Raw genomic sequence first — 21,814 nt, forward strand, 5'->3', positions numbered from 1 at the left:
AAAATAAGGCACATGCCATCTTTTAAAAGCTGGCTACAAATGTAGGTCACTGGAAGCAGTATTGAGCCTTTGCATGATTTTTCTTAGTCTCTTTAGTTTGCCAAAGAAGCTCTAACTGTGGCTGCCAGTGGAGAACTCAGAATTTTAAATAAGCTCTCACAAGTAGCTAGGGGGAAAAAAAGAGTGAAACCCTGGGGTCAAACAGCAAATTTCTGGCTCAACTAGCACTTCAGAGTTGTACGCTCTGAAAAGCATATAGATAGCCTGATAATTTTCTGAACAAATAAAATGTTGACAAAGAAACGAAGGGAACATAGTCTCACTATAGTTCTGCCTTTAAAGGGCTCTTCAAATATTTGTATTTAAACTATGAACAGAAGATACACAGTAACAAAGTAGTTTTAATAAAAAATACATATTATGTAGGCTCGAAAAAGTAAAAATGTGTGGGAAGATGTGTTATTTATAAGGTATTGAGTATGCATAAAACTTGCAAAATGGAATGACAGAAGGACCAGAAAATAATTTTTAATTATTTATAAAATATTACTTTTGTTCTGAATCATTATAAAACTACAACTTTGAAGATAAGCATAATAAAAAAAAATGTTCAGTAGTATATATGGACAAACAAGGGGTATTTCTTTAACTTCATTGTTATAGTTTTCTCAATTTTTGGCAGAACAAGGAAAACAACGTTGGATCTGAAATATTTTTGTATTCTATTTACTCAGAAGGACCAGCCTGTACTATAATGCTATAATGTCCTAAGAGCAAACAACTAACCACTCACTGGATTCAGACTTCTAATTCTTGTTCCATGATCAATCAGTAAAAGATGGATGGCAAAAAAAAGAGAGAGAGAGAGAGAAACAGATGGCAAATATAGACTCAATCTTGACACCAAATTGACCCAAGGAAAGGAAACCTTTTTAATAGTAATTCAAACTGTACACTGTTTAGCAAATACTATTTCATCTAATTCTAAATCAACTAATGTATCTTCTCTCAATTATAACCAAAAAAACAAATAAAGCAAATGATACAAGGTACAATAAATTAGATCTTAATAAATGAGTTCATTATTTGGGTAACAGACTGATATTTTAGGATATAGAAAAAATGTTTCCAAATTATTAGATATTTTGATTTTTACTTATATATTTAAAGTCTATAAAAGAGAATTCTGAAGATGTTAGTCTAAATTTTCATACTTTGTTACTAAATACCTTGTTGCTATATTAATTCATCTAAAATGATATGGTTTATTTTAAATAGTTACTTATTCTATGACTTATGGGTTATTTTAAAGTAATTCATTTTCAATTATGAAAGATTTTCTCTATAATAGTTTCACCATAAAAACTATGTGATTTTTGGTGAAAAAATGTATATAACAAATAACTCAAAAAGTTAATGCCATGAGTCAGGAATTAACCCTTGGCTCTAGATAATCAGATATCTCTTCCTGCATGAATATTACCTATCTGCTATATCATCACTAAAAATATTCCAATTAGCTTTTAAAACTCACCTTAGTATATTATGAAATAACATTTAAATTTACTGCTGCATTACTTTCTTTAATTCTGTAAATATTAACATATATAGTTTAAAATTATGAAAAAGGTGTAATAGAAAAACAAAGCATTTTCAAGTTATAAAGAAATTGTGTGTGTTTGTGTATATAATTTTTTATTTCTAAAAATACCAGCCTATCTACTGATAAATGCTTAAATATTCTAACATAAAAATACAATTTTTGCTATTTTAGAAAACATTCCATAGAAAATTTTCAGAGAATACTTATCACTATATTTGAGATGATCAAGAACATTCTTTTAGATAAAAAGTTAACTGAAAAATACTTACCAATGTGTTTTTAAAAGCTTTAACAACATCATGTATATTGTTCTATAGGATTTTCTAAGGGGTGTAATTTTTCAGTGTTACATCTTAATGCTGACTTCCTGAAGGAGCTTTGACTACAATAGGCATGAATATGTTTTCAAAGGATGATGGATAAATTGCTGGGTGGTTATATAACATATCTTAGGCAGCTGATGGGGCTTTTTATCCTTTACTTGTCTTTTAGTTATACACAGTTTTAAGATAATTATGGTCTATAAGATTGTCTTTTCCCTTTTCTTGTACCAGCAATATTTGCCTTGGTTATAGGTTCCAGGAATCCCCAATCATACATCATAAAATTAAAAATAAACAATTATAGCATTCCCCCCCCCCCCCATACTGTATCTCTAAACACTGTTAATGCCTGGTTTTGGTCATTCATTGTTGGGCTGTTTAATACAAATGACTCTAATATAACTTTAACTGAGTTGGGAACACTGAAATCTTGGCTGAATAATATGTAGAAAAAACTATTATCTATATTAGTTCTTAAAATCTCATTTTAAAATAAAAAAAATCTCATTTTAAATTACACAAATATTTTATTTTTCTCAGAGAGATGCTAAAAACTTTGTCTATCCACTGGTATTATGAAGAATATAAATAATTACAATTTTACAGCCATAATTTTTTAATCCAGTCTATTCTAAACTTGTGAAAACTAAGTGGACCACATTAAATGTATATAGGTTAAAAACAATACTTTTTGTACTTTCTTAATAGAAAAATGAAAATGGAATATTATTCTTTTAAATCAAATTGTTTTACTATTACAAAATAAAAATGAAAGAAATATGAAATTTAAAAAATCATGAATTTAAGAAATATTACTGATGAGTGAAAGTTCTGTTAACTCAAAAACTAGATACATTTTCAAAAAAGAGCTATATGAAATGCAAGTACATAAGTAAAGCAAACTTAAAATAAAAACCTGTTCTGGGCTACTCCTTATAAATAGAAGAATGAAAATAACTTTCAAAATGTAGCATCACATCTGCAACATAAAGTAAATCTAATGCTTAAGATCATTGGGTTTTTGTGGAAGCAATTATAATGTCTTTGATAATATATTAAGTACACAAGATAGGGTAGAATAGACTGGATGACACTAGAAAACATTCTTCATGAAACGACCTATGCTGCTTTGAAAGACACACTGGACCAGATGGACTTAACAGATACATTCAGAACATTCCATCCTAAAACATCACATATACATTCTCTTCAAGTGCACATGGGACACTCTCTAGAATAGATCACGTATTAGATCACAAATCAGGCCTCAACAAATACAAAAAGACTGAAATCATACCATGCACCTTGTCTGACCAGAATGCTATAAAACTAGAAGCAACCACAAGAAAAAAATTGGGAAGACCACAAATACATGAAGGTTAAACGACATGCTACTAAACAATGAATGTGTCAACCAGGAAATCAAAGAAGAAATTAAAATATATATAAACAATGACAGTGAAAACACAATGGTCCAAAACCCTTGTAATGCGTCAAAAGCAGTTCTAAGAGGGAAATATGTAGCAACACAAGCCTACCTCAAGAAGCAAGAAAAATCTTAAACAATCTAAGCTTACACCTAAAGGAGTTAAACAAAAACAAGAAATGAGGCCGAAAGCCAGCAGAAGAAAGGAAATAATAAAGATCCTATAAAGGAAATAATAAAGAGCAGAAATAAATGATACAGAAAAAAAAAACCCAATAGAACAGATTAGTAAAAACAGGTGCTGGTTTGTTGAAAAATTTAAAAAAAATTGATAAACCTCTAGCAAGACTTATCAAAAAGAAAATGGACCCAAATAAATAAAATCACAAATGAGAGAGGAGAAATAACAACCAATACCACAGAAATACAATTAATTATAAGAGAATATTATGAAAAACTATATACCAACAAACTGGACAAACTGGAAGAAATGGATAAATTCCTAGATACATATAAACTACCAAAACTGAAACAGGAAGAAATAGAAAACTTGAACAGAACAATAACCAGCACAGAAATTGGGTCACTAATCAAAAACTTCCAACAAACAAAAGGTTAGGACCACTGTGATCTTTTATAGGTCTATTACTCAGAAAAAGTTAAAAAATTTGAGGGACATTATAGTAACACAACTCTTTCTTTCCCTTTTACTTAAGTGTTAACAACTCACATCTGCAAAAATAAAAATTTGAATAGAACTTATGTTAAATCCCATCCCATTTGATTGGTATATCTTAATAAAGCAAATGTGAACATTTTTATGTCCATTCATACACTGCATGTAACACTAATCGTAAAGATTACTGAATTGTGAAGAAATGTGTTTAACATGTAATGTGTTTTGAGAGAAGTTTAAAATGAACTTAAATTTAAATATGAATTTTTGTTACAGAAAAACTATCATAAGGTCATTAATAAATATTTTGAACATGAACATAACATTCGGACAAAACTCTGTGAGAAGTGGAATAGAAAATATGAATTCAAGGCAAAGATGATTGACGTAAATTTTCCAGATGTTAAAGAAGAGCTTGCTTACGTACATGTATTTCTAAAAATAATGGTACTGACATCAAATTGCGATGTTATTTAGATTCAGTTGGATACACATAGAAGACTGATTTAAAAGTACTTAACTAAAAAGACAATATTTACAGGGGCTCCTGGGTGGCTCAGCTGACTCTTGATTTCAGCTCAGGTCATGATCTCAGGGTCCTGGGATTGAGCCCCGTACTCAGCAGGAAGTCTGCTTGAATTCTCTCTCTCTCTCTCCCCTGCTCCCCCCATGTGCATGCATGCACATGCACTCTCTCTCTCAAATAAATAAATCTTTTTAAAAAACCACAATATTTACAGTAACATCTTTTACAACTAAATAATCTCATAACTGCAATTTTTAGATAACTTTGTGTACAAGTAGATACATAATTTAAAGGAACTTTTTTATAAGTGTGAAAGCAAACAGGTGGAAAGATCACTGTACTTGTACAATTCGCCACGATATAGAATGTGAGGTGATTATCATTCAATGAAGGTTAATAATAAATGTGAAATTCTTCATGTAGGTTTTAAATGTAATCTTTATATTTTCAGTAAGACTGTATTAGTCAGAGCTCTCCAGAGAAACAGTATCAATAGGATATGTGTGTATATACATATGTGTATATATATTGCTTTGTATTATATAAAATCATATATATAAATAACTATATATAAATACAAAAGAGATTTATTATAAGGGGTTGGCTAATACTCTTATGGAAGCTGACAAGTCCGCAGGTCTGCAGGATGAGTCAGCAAGCTAAAGACCCAGGAAAGCTGATGGTGTAGTTTTCATCCAAAGGTTGGCAGGCTCAAGAATCAGGAAGAACTGATTTTTTAGTTTGACTCAAAAGGTAGGAAAAAGCTGATGTTCAGATTTGAAAGCAGTCAGTCAGAAGGAATTCGTTCTTAGCTGAGGGAGGGTCAGTCTTTTCGGTCTATTTGTACCTTCAACTGATTTGACGAGGCCCACCCACATTAGGGATGGCAATCTACTTTACTCCATTTACCAATTTAAATATATTTTTAAATGATTTTGTTTATTTATTTGAGAGAGAGAGAGAGAGCATGAGCAGGGGAGAGGGACAGAGAGAGAGAGGAAGCAGCAGACTCCCCGCTGAGCAGGGAGCCTGATGTGGGGCTTGATCCCAGGACAGTGGGATCACGACCTGAGCTGAAAGCAGATGTTTAACTGACTAAGCCACCCAGGTGCCCCTACCAATTTAAATATTAATCTCATCCAGAAACACCCTCACAACAGTACTTAGAATAATGACTGATCAAATGTCTGGGAACCCTGTGGCTTAGTCAAGTGTACACATAAAATTAACGATCACAAGTCCACCCCTTGTCAATTTGGTACCCATACATATTTCCTTAAACTATACTTAAGCTCCAGATGAAGACAATATGTCATAATTCCACACTCTTAGATGTGTCTCCTAATGCTGTCTTAACCTGGGTTCCTTTTCACTGCACTATAGCCTGGAAACTTTGCATGTAGTATGCCAGGGAAGTTATAGGGCTCTCTTTGTATATTCTGCACCTCTCTGGCATCACTGTCCTTTATTATTTGATGCTCAATGTCTTGAAAACTGTTGTTTAATATATTTTGCCCTGTTTTTTAGTTGTTTCAGGGATAAAGAGAAATCTGATCCTCATGAACATATCTTGGTCAAGAGTGCAACTTTTTGAGTCTATGTTTTTTACTCTAATTTTATATATTTTTTATTGTATCATAAAATTGTTCCATGAATAAATGTTTGCAGAACCTAACTACTTACATAAATGACTAGATAGTTTAAGAAATCCTGATTTATAACTTCACTCCTTCACATAATCCAATAGAGGACATGTAAAGTACCCTGAGATTTTTAATATTAACTTGTACAAATTCAAGGTACCTAGGAAAGGCGTTAGGGATTAGTTTTCAAATAAAAAGTGTAATTCTCTAAAGCAAAATGTGTTAGTATATCGCCTAGGTTTTAACATCAGTTGCCTAGGTTACAGGAGGCAAGAAGGAAGAATAAAACACTTTATTTTGAAAAGCATATATAGTTGATTCTTTAACAAGTTTGAACTACACAGTCTGCTTATATGTGGATTTTTTCTAATAGTACTGTAAATGTATTTTCTCTTTCTTATGATTTTCTCAATAACATTGTCTTTTCTCTAATGTACTTTATTGTAGGAATACAGTATATAATACCTACAACACACAAAATATGTATTAATAGACTGTTTATGTTGTTAGTAAGGCTTTTGGTCAGTATTAGGCTATTAGTAGTTAAATTTTGGGGGAGTCAAAAGTTATATGTGGATTTTTAACTGTGCAGGGGATCAGTGTCTCTAACCCCCATGTTGTTCAAGGGTCAAGGGTTTTCCTGCTTCTGGCCTGGCAAAAATTGCCTATATGGCTATAAAGATGTTTGATATAAAATCTTAGTCTCATTATTATGGTGGAATGTGCCGTGAAGAGCTTGTACAGCTTCTTTAGGACAATAATCCTGCCCTTTACTATTCCTAGCAAGCATAGTACTATCCAGAAATTGATCAGAATAATTAAGACCAGGGAAAAAGAACAGAAGAACAAAAACATCAAGAAAATACTACAAAAGCCAAACACCAAAAATAAGAACAAAGGAAAACAGTCTCTGCAACCAGAAGAAAATCATTTGGAAAATTATACAAAGATTTCTCCTTTGGATTTTATGACAGTATTATTTAATAAGCAAAATCTGACCCATATGAGAGAATCATGTTAGTTTTACCTCAGTATTACATAACTCTTTTATAGTGGGCATAGAAATTTGTTCGTGTCTGTTGATAGCTATGGTATATTAATACTTACTATGCTACAAATTCTTTATAAATGACTGAGTTGTCTGTTATTTTGCAGACCATGCACTGAAATGAAAACAGCCTATGGGAGAAAATAACTTTAGATTCTATTTCAAATAATGACTTCTATTCAAATAATGGCTTAAGTTGGGTTCCTGTTCCGGACAAAGAAATTAAAAATTCTAAATGTGAGAACTGTCCTCTCAAAGGTGTAACGTGTGTTTTGGCTTTAAAAAGATAGAGTATATTGATCACATATTTTATTATTATTGCTTGTTACTTGGAAAAGAATAACTTCTGGCAGTCTCAAAGCAAAATAAGATTAATAAATGAGTTCTTCTAATTTCTGTATCTTTCTTCTAATTTATGTCTTTAGGATACTGGTAATATCAGACAATACACTATTGTTTTCCTTTACTTAACTTTTTACAGAGTTATCTTATTATGACTATAGTAATAACTTTATTTATTGTCAGTTTTTAGTAGCTTTTAATACTGTTTCCAATGCCAATATCAATTTAAAGTTAAAAAAATTGTCTAAGAACACTATTTTAAAAAGTGAAACTACATGTTCAAATAAATTTGATACTTTAAGAGAAAAAAATATATGTGTGGTCTCATTAATGAATTTAAATATGGCTTTTAGATATACAAACATATCTTGTTTACATATACCTATATAAGCAATATTTTTTCATGAAATGTTCAAAATGCAATACTGAATTAGTATATCCTATACCTGTAAAATATCAGCAGGGTCTTCTTTTGCAGACGCAACCAACAAAGTATGCCCATTGATGATTCCTTCTGCCAGGAAATACTTGAAGAGCAAAGAAGAATAAATATTATATTTATCCTCTTCTGTAAAAAAGAAAAAAAAATTATAGTCAGAATCCTACCATATGCCAAGCACACTCAGATGTTTTAACAATTTTTCTCCTTAAAACAAGTAAATGAAATGGGGCAATAACTGTCTTCCTAAAAAGTACAGTTAAATAGGCTAAGACACTTATCTAGATAGGCAATGGGAAGTGAGTACTTTTAAGACAGTCTAATTTCAAAATTATTCTCCATCCTCTACACCACCTCTGATATCCACAAAATTTAGAGGGTTACGTATGATTATGGCGAAGAAATCACAGATTTTTTTTCCTTCCTAAGATTTTTTCAGGCATTGCATCTCTAAAATGCCAATTCTTACCTACCAACTAGTTTGTAAACTCACACTTCATTTCTTACATGTCACAATAATTAAGTACTTAAATGTAGCCTGAAAATTAATATTTATAAAATTTGTAAAAATAGTATTACTTCTTCAAAAGCAATTTAAAATTGAAGACTTTAATCTGAGAGTTCTTAAATTTGTACTAAATGTTTTCCTAGTAAACACTTCTTTTACGTTTTATTATTCCTTCATCCTCCCTTCTTTCTGAATTTTTATGAAAAAGTCGTATACCTAAGGTTTCTTTGACAAAATGTGTTAATATTTTTGAGATTTTGTGATATAACAACTCAAGTATATCTTTGTTTTCTTAATATTATTGATAAGCTACATGCCTACACTTTTATATCAGCTTTCTTTAATACTTTGAGCACAACACAGAGACAAAGGTAGATTTATTGAATTATTTAAAAAAGAGAAGGCATTATTAATTTATTCAACAAATATTAATTGAATTCCTATAATATGTCAGGCAATGTTAATATTTGTAAAAACCACACTATTAAAAAATATTCCTAAGAAAGTTGAACTTGTGGTAATGTTAGCACTGTGCACAAAGCCTCTTGGAGCTTTAAGTATAAAACCTGAATAAAATACCATTAAAAAATAAATATTTAAAGGCACTGCAAAACAATGAAAAGCAGACAGCAACCACAGCAGTTTCCTTTTGAAAGACTGTGATCATGACATGTAAGAACTTCAAGTTTCTGGCTTTTTTTTGCCTAAAATGGGGTTCTTAAGCTCCCTTAGCTCTGACAGCTTTAAATCATATCCTTTCCAGCTTGAGGTGGCAGAATATAGAGTTCAGTGTTGTCAAAATAGCTGAAAGTTTAGGGGAAAAATCCTTGAAGTAAGAGAGCTCTGCAAAGTTTATCAAATGTGCCCAAATCCGTGGTTGACCACTAAGCTATCAATGCATGAATGGGAAAAAAATAGTAAGTAGGTAAGAGAGAACAGGTTAAGTTGAAAGACAACTAAATCATGTGAGATTTAAAAATTTGATGCTCCTTTCAAGGCATGCATTTCCCAATGAGCAGAATCTTATAATAAAGAAAGGTGAAGTCTTATTGACTTGAAGTGGCAGAGGACAAAACTCAGGGCTGAGAACCCCAGAAAGTGTAAGCCCCTAAATGTGAGTATAAATTCTGTATAAATATTTGGCTCTCTTCTAAGTTTCTGACTGTAAGGGACAGCCCTGTGTGACCAGGTTAAAAAAGCAAGACCTAAAAGCTGGAAAACTGAGCAGAGATACAGAAATACTATCCGCTGCACAGTATATTGAAATGAGTTAATTTAAGATCAGGCAAATTAACTGTTACTATTAAAACAAAAAACCTGAAATCCTCGGGACAACAGAATGGAATTCAGAATCATTAAAATTCATTTTTTACAATGTAAAGATTTCAACCAAAAATCAGTGAATATGATCCATACTAGGGAAAACACAACCTACAGAAACTGACTCAAAGTAAAAATTTATTCAAAGTATTAAAGGAGGGGCACCTGGCTGGTTCAATCAGTAGAGCATGTGATGCTTGATCTGAGAGTCATGAGTTCAAGCCCCATGTTGGGTGTGGAGCCTACTAATTAAAAAAAAAAAAAAAGAACAAAGTATTAAAGGACAATATATCAATAAGTGAACAGAAAAGGAATATCAACAGAGAATGAGAAACTATAAAAATGAACCAGATAAAAAATTTAGAGTTTAAAATTATTCCTTATATGAAAAATTTCTTTGGTGATCTCATGAGTAGATTGGAGATGAAGAAAGGAAAAAAGAATTGGTATACCTGAGGGGAGATCAACAGAAATCATGAAATCTGAAGAATAGAGAAAAAAAATTAAGAAAGTTGAACAGAACGTCAGAGATACGGAACAGTACAGAGCAGTCCAAAACACATTTAAGTGGAGTCCTAGACATTGGGAGACAATAAGAAACAGAAACAATACTTCAAGAAGTGATGGCTAAAAACTTCCTAAATTTGATGAAATATTCAATTACAGATCTAAGAAGCACAGGAAGCTTCTTCTAGGATAAATGCAAAAAACCCAAATCTAAGTACCTCATAGTTAAATCTTGGAAGCAGCAGGGAAAAATGGCATATGACATACATACAGTGGTACAATGATAAAATCAACAAGTGATTTCTCATCAGAAACAATAAAAGCTAGAGGATATGATAATTATATATTCAAGAGTTGAAAAAGAAACAACTTAGTCAAAAATTATAAATGTGTAAAACATATTTAAGAATTGAGGTGAAATACTATTTTCATATAGGACAGCAGACCTGTACTATAGGACACTAAAAGCTAAAGTGAAATTATACAACATGGTAACCTGCACTTGCAGGAAGCAATAAAGAATACAAATGACAACAAATATGTGGGAAATTATAACACTCTGTGATCATATGTATATGTACTTATGTGCATGGATGTGTGTATATAGATGTATATATATGTGTGTGTGTGTGGATAAATTAATTTGTTTCCTAGAATTTCTTTAAAACTATCTGTTTAAAGCAAAACTGACAGAACTAAGCAAAGAAAGACATAAATTCAACTTGGAGATTTTATCATACATTTCTTAGTAATTGTCAGAACTAAGGAGGAAAATCATCAAGAAAATAGAAAATCTGAACAAACTCATAGACCACCTTAGATAATATACAGTTCCAGAATATATATTTAGTGCTTCTAGAATGTACACCAAGATAAACCATATGCTATTCCAAAAAACAAGTCCCAATATATTTCAAAATATTAAAATCTTACTTTGGAAACTGAAATTTTAAAAATTCCATTTATGATCAACTCCAAAAGCATGAAATATTTTGGAGAAATTTGACAATACATGTGCATGAATTAGCTCCACACTGAAAAGTATAAAATATTCTGAGAGTAAGTAAGGAAAACCTAAATAAATGGAGAAGTATATCATGTTCAGGGAATACAATATTCAGGGAATACAAGACTCAAATCTTTCCAAATTGATCTATAGATCTAATGGAATTCCAATGTAAGCCCCATAAGATTTTTGGAGAAATTGATAAGCTAATTCTGAAATTTACACAGAAATCCAAAGGTCCTAGAATAGCCAAACAAATTTGAAAGTGAAAATCTATTTCAAGACTTAGAATAAAGCTACAACAATCAAGGCAATGTGGAATTAGCTAAAGGAGAGAAACATAGATCAGTATAAAAGAACAGAGTCCAGAAATCAACCCACATAAATGATTTTTTATAAAGGTGGAGAAATAATTGTTTTTTCAAATCGTCCCGGAACAATTGGATACCCAGATGCAAAAAAACAACAAAAACCTCAGTCTTATCCCATACTACAAATTAAAAAAAACCCCACAAAATTTCTATCTTACTTCATACTAATACTCAAATATTATCTTGAAATGGATCACAAAACTAAATATAAAAGCTGAAACAATAAAACTATTAGAAGGAAACATAGGGACTAACTTTGCAACCTTGGAGTAGACAAAGATTTCTCATGGTATGGAAGCATGAACCACAATAGAAAAAAAAAAAAGATAGCAAGCTACAGAAAGAAAATATTTTCAATACATAGATCTGATAGAGAACTGGTATCCAATATATATACTAAAAACTTTTAATTCAATAAGACAAACAACCCAGTATAAAAATGAACGAAAGATTTCAATATATCCTTCACAAAAGAAGACCTGTGAATGTCCAATTAATGTATAAAAAGATGTTTAACAGTATTAAACACCAAAAAAAGCAAATTAAAAACACTGTGAGAAACCACTACATTCCTACTAGAAAAGGTAAAATAAAAATACAATACCAAGTATTGACAAGGATATGGAACAAATAAAATGCTCCTACGTTGCTAGTGGCAATGCAAAGTGGTACAGCTACTTCGGAAAACAGTTGGGCAGTTTCTGATAAAGTTAAATTTACACTTATAGAAACCAGCAATTCCCCTCCTGCATATTTACCCATGAGACATGAAAACACATGTCCGTACATAGTTGCATACAGAATGTTTATGGCAGCTTTTTTTTTGGTAACAGCCAAAGGCTACAAACAACACAAATGTCCAACAACTCGGGAATGGAAAAAAAAAAAACAAATGGTCACATATACAAATGAAATAATTCTCAATAAAAGAAATAAACTAATGTACATGCAATATGGATGAATCTCAAAAACATTAAGCTAAGTGAAAAAAGCCAGACACAAAAAGTACACATGGCTCGACTGCCTTTATGTGATACTCAAGAGTGAGTAAAAACTATCTCTAGTGATAGGAAGGAGTTAGGTGCTTGGGGCCAGAAAACTTTTTGGGCATGTGGACATTTCGGGGGATGATGGAAATGTTTTCTATCTTGATAGTTGTGGTGGTTCTATGAGTATTTATATTTGTAAAATCTCACTAAAATACACACTTAAATGGGTCCCTTTATTGTTTGTACTTAATAATTCAGTAAATTTGATTAAAACAATTTCCTAAGGTGCAACTAAAACACCAGGTGGTAACTTGTTTATAAACCTTCTCAGCACTGTGTATTAGCGCAAATCCATGATCAGAAGTATAGCGGATCTATATGAAGTTCAATTTTATATATTAAAGAACATAGCTAGTTAACACTATCATCACAAGTTAAAATCCACAAATCTAAAAGACAAAAAATGCGCTTGATATGGATTTAGGAGCAATTCATGAGAGCTTTTGTGTGTCAAGGAAAACATCTTCAAGGCCTCTGCACTGCTTACAGCTGACAGGCGGAAAAGCGAGCAGAGAACTGTAGATGAGATGACCAGCACTGCCTATTCACTAATGCAGCTACCATACCGGGAAAAAAAAAATACTCATTTTACATAACTAACAATTTGTCTTTATTCAACTTCAGAAAAAACCAGAAAGTCATGTTTAAAAAAACAAGAACTGATTTTATCTTAAGGAATTGCTATTAGGTCGGTTTAGAGAAGCAACCATATAAACCAATGTCATTACAAATCACTGACGTAAAAACCAAATCAGACACTAAAAATCTTAATTTCTAAGGTTGACATTTTTACAACATGGGAAATTTAAATTTTTAAAAATTCTTCCACAAGGGGCGCCTGGGTGGCTCAGTCGTTAAGCGTCTGCCTTCGGCTCGGGTCATGATCCCAGGGTCCTGGGATCGAGCCCCGCATCGGGCTCCCTGCTCGGCGGGAAGCCTGCTTCTCCCTCTCCCACTCCCCCTGCTTGTGTTCCCTCTCTCGCTGTGTCTCTCTCTGTCAAATAAATAAATAAAATCTTTAAAAAAAAAAAAATAAAAAATAAAAAAAAAAAAAATAAAAATTCTTCCACCATCCATCACCCTCACAGAATTATTACTAAAATTTGCTATATTTCCTTTCAGTACTTTTTCTGTGGATGTTTTCTTATATGGTTACAATTATTACTGAATTTTGTATCCTGGTATTTTCACTTAATCTCACATGCTTCATAGTCTTGTAGCTATCGTGTTTCGGGGTGCATAATATTCTAGAAAATATATGTCCTATAATTTACTTCATCATCCCTCTACCATGAACTTTTCCTTCTGCTTTCAGGCTTCTGTTACTATTAAATACACAAGTACCAAAGTGCCTCAAGTCCCACATATCCAAGATGGAACCAGTAACTCATTATTTCTTTCTATGAAATACAGTCCTCTTTCAGTTTTTAAAAAATCAGAGTTTATTTTGCTACCTCTTCTCTCTCTCTCTCCTCTCCCTATCCCTAAAATCCTGTTAAATTTATTTTAAAGTATTTCTGAAATTTGATCACTTCCTTCCATGCCAGTGTCACTCTCCTAGTCATGCTACCAACAGCTCTTGCCTAGACAACTGCAATTGCTTATTTATTTCTTTGCATCCACTCTCGTCCTCCAATTTAGTAGTGACCTTTTGAAAATACAAACCCAATCATGTCACTTCCCTATTTAAAACTTTTCAGTGATTTCTCATTACTCTTGAGAGAAAGAACCAAATCCTTTAACACGTCTACATGCTGTGTGTGGTTGCTGCCACAGAATGTGTATAAATAAAAATATTAGTGTTAAAAGTGGAATAATACTGTTATGTCCCTATAAAAAGACATGATGCTTTTTTAGCAACTTTTCAGTAAAGAAAGAAAGAAACCTATTTAATTAGAAAAATAAAAATAAATATTTGTAAAGTTAAGGACAATATTACATTATTCAGTAAAGGAATGAACTAAGTTAGATAACTACTTCATAAACTAGGGAGAGACACCTACAGATAATAATAAATATTGAGTGGGGGCACCTGGGTGGTGCAGTCGGTTGAGAATCCAACTCTTGGTTTCAGCTCAGGTTGTGATCTCAGGGTCGTGAGATGAGCCCTGTGTCGGTTCCATGCTCAGTGTGGAGCCTGCTTGAGATTCTCTCTCCCTCTGTCCCTCCCACTCATGCTCTCTCTCTCTCAAATAAATCTTTTTTTAAAAATGAGTGATTTATCATTAATGAAGAGTAACAATAAACTAGATGGCAGAATTTCTTTTTTTCTACCTATGTTTTAAATGAGCGAGAGTTGTAACTCTTTTCTTACCTAATACAATCCCTACTGATCTTATCTACACTCATAGCTTCAATTACTATCTCCAATAGCCATACTACATCTTAAGTCAGGACCTCTGCATAAATTACTTCACCTTTTTGGCTAGCTAATTCCCTCAAATCCTCCCAGACCCAAAATAGATAAACTCATCTTTGGAGAAGCTTTCCTCAAGGCTGAGTGAGATGATCAGAGTGCCCTGGAGCATCTTGTTAACTCCTACAGTAGCATTTAATATACATATTGAAATTTCTCCATCAAGCTAAAAGATCCTCATGGCAGAGAATTCATCTCATTGCTGTATTGCTGTAGTAGGTACATACTATACATTTAGTAAATATTTGTATAATTACGGGAAAAAACCAAAAATCTATTTTGTCTTGTAAATCAGCCAGATCTACTGTAGTTTGGCTGAAAACACACCCGCGCACGCGCACACACACACACACATGCACACACTTTATAATAGTTATTGACCCGATTTTTTCAAAGACTCCTATGAGGCAGGAAAACTAACAGGAGGAAGATCGCCTATTCAGAGATTAGTTAAAAACCTAAGCTCTTCAAGCTGAAAATCACCATTTTTGTGAAACAAATTTTGAAGTTGTACACTAAGCATTTAATTAATCTATTTAGTGAATCCCCCTAACACTGGGAAAGCAAAAACGATAATGATGTGACAGAACTGCCAAAAAGCAAATGCAGTTCTGGCCTGAATTAACAGTCTAATTCTTAGGTTGAGAGAGATGGTTGTCCTAGTCTATTCTATAGTCGTGGACCAAACTGACAATAGTATATTTCATTTGAGGACTTAGAGAAACTAAAGCATATTCAGAATGAAGTGACTAGGATGGTGAAAGAACTTAAAAGCATGAGAAATGGGATATTTAGTTTGAAGAAAAAGAGACCCAAGGGATGCAAGAGAGCTGTCTTCAAATATTTGATGGGCTGTCATATATAAATGGAATCACATGAGAGGCAGAATGAAACCTAATGGATAAAACAACAGGAATATCAATTTTTCCTTAATATCAAAGTCCAAAGGAGCTGCCCTTTCATTGGGCTGAGAAAGTCACCAATGACTTTGTCTATTTGCCTGGACACTTTAAAAATCTTTATCTTATTTTGTCTACTGCAGCTATTACCATGGGCAAATTTCTTCTTGGAACTACACACTCTCTCTCTCCACTCATACCCACTATTTTTAAGATACTTTTTGTGCCCCATTGCCCTGTTTCTTTAGACATTCTTTATATATGTGAACAGCTTATATAGAGCTCTCAATTCTCTGGTAAATAAACATGAAATGGTTCTATTTAATTTTTCTAGTCACTACTTTCAACTATGCTATGTCAAATCTTCCTTTTCTCATCTCTTGACATCTGGAGATAATTCAATGATTTTCTCACCATTTTCAGTTATTAACATTTGGAACAGTCAAATTTAAAACTTTAACATTCAGTGCAAAGCTTCCCCCTTCCCCTTCAAAGCAGACTAGGACTTGTGGTCTAAAAGCCTTAGTGGGACAGAGGGGTTCTAAAGGAAAGGAAGGTTCTAAAATACCTCTTCCTCTATGTCTTCTCTCCAAGTCTCAGTTGTATTGTTGGGAGAGCAAGAGGAAAAAAGTGGCAGTGATCAACTTACATAATTGCCTGTCTGGTTAGGGAGCGATGTCCCTAGCCTCAGTATGATCTGGTCTATTTAATATTTAAGCCTGCTGTTTTCCAGCCTATGAAGTTACGGTGGTTTCCATGTAGGTGGTGAGCGTGGTTTTCACGGGTGGTTGTTCAGTTTCACTTTAGCCACATCTGTCATTGAAAAACCCTTCTGAGGTGGAATCTAGGTTTTGGGGGGGGCTGGCCAGTAATTTACATTCAACTTCTGCTCCGGAAATGTTAGCTATTGCTATCATTATTATTTCGGCTGTTTATATAATCTATCGCAGCAGGCCTCCCTCCCTTTTCTACACCAGACACAGAAAACAGTGTTGTTGTTGAGAATGCTGACAAACCGTAGGAGATTTAAGGCAGGCTTCCCCCAAAGACTCTCTCACCATGTACTACTCACTGATGGGCTTACAGGTTCAAACGTTCAGCAAGAAGTCAGCTGGGAAACATGGATGCCAGTTTCTGCTTTTTGCAAGCATCTTCAATGTCTATGTCTGATACTCTTGGGAACTGTACCCCCATACTCTCCTGAGTGAGGGATCACTTTTGAACTTCAATACTGCACTCCTGTTCTCTCCAATCCTTGCCTATGATCCTTGGTAATGGTGATGGTGATGGTGATGGTGATGGAGTTATAAGGAAGTAGCTGTGGTGGATCTCTGGGCCTGCAAGGAGGTATTTAATCCCAGCTGCAGGAAAGAGGGAACTTTAACCTTTGCCTTCTTTTTCTCAATGTGGGCTATAGTCATCAATTCTGAGGTACTCAACATCCTGTTAAAAATAATAAATAGCTAAACTTGACCACTAACTATATGCTAAACATGGTGCAATGCACTTCTCATGCATTAGTTCATTTAATCCTCATAATAAGTTGTAAGATAAATGTTGTTAATCCCTATCTTACAGGTAAAGAAACAAGGCACAGGGAAAGCAAGCAGCTTGCCTAACGTGACACAGCTAGTAAATAGCAGAGCCATGATTTGAATCTAGGCAGGCTGATTCCAGAGGCTATGCTCTTAATTTCTTTCATGGGCTTATCTTCCTTTATCTATCCTTTAAACACTGATGTGCTTTCGCTTTAGATTTTGACTTGCTTTTCTTTTTACTCTAGTTGTTCTTAGTTTTTCCTGGAGTCTCAGACCACTCTGAAAATCTGATGCAAGTTATATGTTACTCTAAAAATATACACAGTCATCACAAATTTACATATAATTTCAGGGAATTAACAGACCCCCTAAAGTTCCATCTTAGATCCTCCAGGGTCTATAAACCTGGGCATTCTAATACATGCCTATGAATGACTTTAACCAAAACATCCACTGATTAAAAAATTAGTCAAATAATACTGAGAAATCCCAAATATTTTTCTCTAGCCTAAATTTAATACTCCTAAAATTCACTATGTTTAAACCGAATTCATACTTCACCTCAATATTTGCTCCTTCTTGTCCTTTTCTGACTTTACCTAGTATTACTAACTCCAAATCTTCTCAGGCCAAACATCTGGGAATCATTCTACCTCCTGTCTCTCCTTTATCTCCCACACATTTAGAAAGCACAGAAGTAGAGAGGCACCTAGGTGGCAAAGTCAGTTAAGCCTCCAACTCTTGATTTTGGCTCAGGTTATGATCTCAGGGTGGTGGGATGGAGCCCCACAGCAGGCTCCGCTCTCAATGGGGAGTCTGCTTCTCCCCTCCTCTCTCTCCCTCTGCCCTTCCCCAGGGCAGATGGGATGTAATGAACACTGGGTATTATATAAGACTGATGAATCACAGACCTGTACCCCTGAAACAAATAATACATCATATGTTAATTAATTGAATTTAAGTTTAAAAAAAAGCAGAAAGAAAGGGAAAAAAGAGGAAGCAAGAAATAATTTAAGCAACGGCCTGGAGAGAATGGCACTTGGGTGGAATTAAAAGCCTAGGGTGATAAACAGAAGGCTTGAGGAAAGAGGTGAGAGCATGAGAAGAGATAAGGTTGAAGTGAATCAGCAGTGGCAGATCATTAAAGGCCCTATAGTCCAGGCTACAGAATATGGACCTTATGTTAAGATCGATAGAGAGCACAGAAAGGTCTTAAGCAAGGATATATCATGATTAGATTTTATATTAGAAAGTTCATTCTAGCTATAGTATGAAAATGAACTGAAGTAAGAAAACACTGGAAGCAACTTAAGAGGCTCTTATAATAATTTCAGTGAGATTTGTGGATTAGGGTCACAGTAGCAAGAATAGAGAGAAGCAGAATTTTAAAATACTTAAAAGGTTAAAAACCTTGGGATTTAATGATTACTGGATGTGTATGGTGTGAGAGACAAATATATCACTCAGGTCTCTGGCATGTGTCACTCAGTAGACTGAATAATCCAGGAATCACAGGAGGAGGAATGGGGTAGAATTTGGAGATAAGGAAAGTTCATCTCTAGACACATTAATTTTGAGGTGCCTGTAAGATATTCAAGAGAAAATGTTGAATAGGGAGTTGAATATGATCTCTGCATTTCTCTGTGGATCCTATGTATGTAGCAATGACCAGAGATTAGTGATTACTTTCATAAAATGAGTCCCCCCTCCCCCATCATTCTAGTTATGGCAGGAACTGAGAGCTCCCAGGGAGAGTATGTAGCACTAGAAGAGGGAAGAGGATACCAGTATTTTAAATTAGAGGCAAAGGAGTCTTAAAAAACGAAAGCAGAGGGGTAGAAGGAAAACCAGAAGAGAATGTTATAAAAGATCCAAAGGAAGAGAGTACTTGAGCAAAGAGTGAGTAACTGTCTCAACTGTTGCAGAGATCAGGAAGGAAGAGACCTGAGAAGTATTTCTGGGGTTTAGCCACGAGAAGGTCACTAATGTCTCTGGCTAAGGTGGCTTCAGTGATGTGCTATGCCTGAAGTAAACTGAGGAAAGACTGAAATATAGTGAAAACATAGAAGAGGTACAGACTACTCAAGAGGCTTGGCTATAAAAGGGAAGAGAAAAAGGGATAGTCAGAGGAGTGGGGTAAAGGACAAAGAATTTTCCCCTTTAAAAAAGAAATAAGGCTTGAAAACAGATTGAGCATGTTTAAGTACACACGGGAAAGAACTAAAAAAGAAGAAGTTAAAGAAGAGAAAATTGATACTGCCACTCCTTGGAAAAGTGGAAGGGAAAGATCTAACGTCCAGGTAAAAGGACGATTCTCAAACAGGAGAAGGTACAGGACATCTTCCCATGTATGGGTAGAAGTAAGTACTGAAGTTTGACAGTGGGAATTTGAGTGAGTTCTCATCTGAAGAGACTACCGTTCCCATGTGAAATACTGCAAGTTCTCTGAGAAAATGAGGAAGGAAGTAGTAATGTTAGATGTTTGAGGATAAGAAGGTTTTAAAAGACCACTGAGGTTATTGAGAATGAAAAAGAGGTGACGACAGATACAAAAGTTCACTGGCAAATGCTGAAAGCTTACTTGAGGTTGGAGATCATGAAGGTCTCCAATAAATGATAGAAATAACTAAGAAGTCACTCTATGGCAGCAGTGAGATGATATAAAAGGTAGAAAAGCCAAAGGTATAAATCTCACTCTGGAAAAAAATTTTAAGGTAAATTATCACGTTTTAGTGTAAAATGATGATTTAATGTCAGAGAAACCCGCTCGCAAATCTTAGCTACTGAGTGTGTGACTTTGGGCAAGTTACTTGGCTTCTCTCAAAATTCCAATCTCCTGTAAAATATAGACATTTCCTCTGATTGCTGTGAAACTAAATGATAAAATACATGTCAAAGGCTCAGCATGATACCCAGTACACAGTAAATCCTCAATAAATGTTATATATTTCAATAAAATATTTAATGATAATTTTTAAGACATTAGAGTTTGTTTTACATGAAACAGGTATTATACAAAGCAAACTGGAAAGATTTAGAAGGGATAAGAAGAGTAGGAAATTGAATCTACAGAGAAAAAAAGAGTATTACGGAGATAAAAGTAACAGAGAAGATCATTAGAATAGCTTAATTCTTGGACAATGACCAAAGATAACAAAGAGGTAAAGCATGATGGATTTAGCTGGCCATAAAGTTAAACAAACAAAAATCCCAGGAGTCCTCTGGTGGATGAAAAGTAAACAGCCTCGTCTGTGCACATTGCAATTTGAGAAACTGGCCTAAGGTTCTGAAGTTTTACAATTTGAATTCTACAAGTAGGTAGTTGAGGCAAGAGACCCAGGGGAAGGAAGCCAAACTTTCCTTCTAATTCTAAATAATTAATCTCTACTTTAGAAGAGCTTTCACTTCTTTATTACATAAGCATAATGCGTTGATATCTACTTTTGTGCATTTGTTAATACAGTTTTCCATATGAGTACTTTTCTCTCTTCATTTCCCCTCAATTTCTACCCATAGTTTGATTCAATTTAAGCCTTTTCTATACCTCTTACACCTGCAAAAACATCTGTATATTATATATGTACTGTTCATATTTATTCCATGTGCAATCAACATCCAGTTTAAGTTCAGAAAGGGTAAAACCCAAGATTTATACTGCCTAGCAGTGCTAAACACATTGTAGGTGCTTAGATGCTTCAGGACAAAAGGTCAGGTGGTTTTACTAAAGAACTGCATGGATACCAGTTTTCCTATTTCAATCTTTCAACAAGTTGTACTACCATAAGTTAAGAAAAATACAGAATATAAAACAGCTATTGGTAAGCTTTTTCTTAAAGAGTCAGAAAATAAGTTTTTCAGACTTGTAAACTGTACATACAGTCTCTGTTGAAACTATTCAACTCTGCCCTTGTACCACAGAAGCAACCATAGACAATGTACGAAGAATTAAGCATGGTTGTGTTCTAATAAAACTTTATTTAGAGATAGGTCACTGGCCCACAGGCTATAGTTTGCCAACTTGTGCATAATAGGGCAAATGCTTAGAATTTATTACATGGTGTAGAAGAAAATATATAACTCAGCAATTTCAAAAAGGTTGAAGGCAACTGATGAGAAAATATCATAATATCCTGTGAGGGATATATTGAGAGTGCTTAGTTTTTGTTATTACATG

At 33.7% G+C, this 21,814-nt stretch overlaps 1 protein-coding gene across 4 annotated transcripts in view; it reads right to left on the reverse strand.

Moving 5' to 3' along the window:
* ELP4 (elongator acetyltransferase complex subunit 4) overlaps positions 1-21,814 on the reverse strand; it is a 251,816-nt gene that overhangs the window by 215,068 nt on the left and 14,934 nt on the right. For all 4 annotated transcript variants that reach the window (XM_078058252.1, XM_036105447.2, XM_078058251.1 and 1 more), the window contains exon 3: positions 8,034-8,155. In XM_078058252.1, coding sequence (XP_077914378.1) covers positions 8,034-8,155 — 122 coding nt within the window. The remainder of the gene's footprint in view (positions 1-8,033; positions 8,156-21,814) is intronic.

The sequence above is a fragment of the Halichoerus grypus genome, chromosome 11 (assembly GCF_964656455.1).
Source record: "Halichoerus grypus chromosome 11, mHalGry1.hap1.1, whole genome shotgun sequence".
Classification (NCBI taxonomy): domain Eukaryota; kingdom Metazoa; phylum Chordata; class Mammalia; order Carnivora; family Phocidae; genus Halichoerus; species Halichoerus grypus.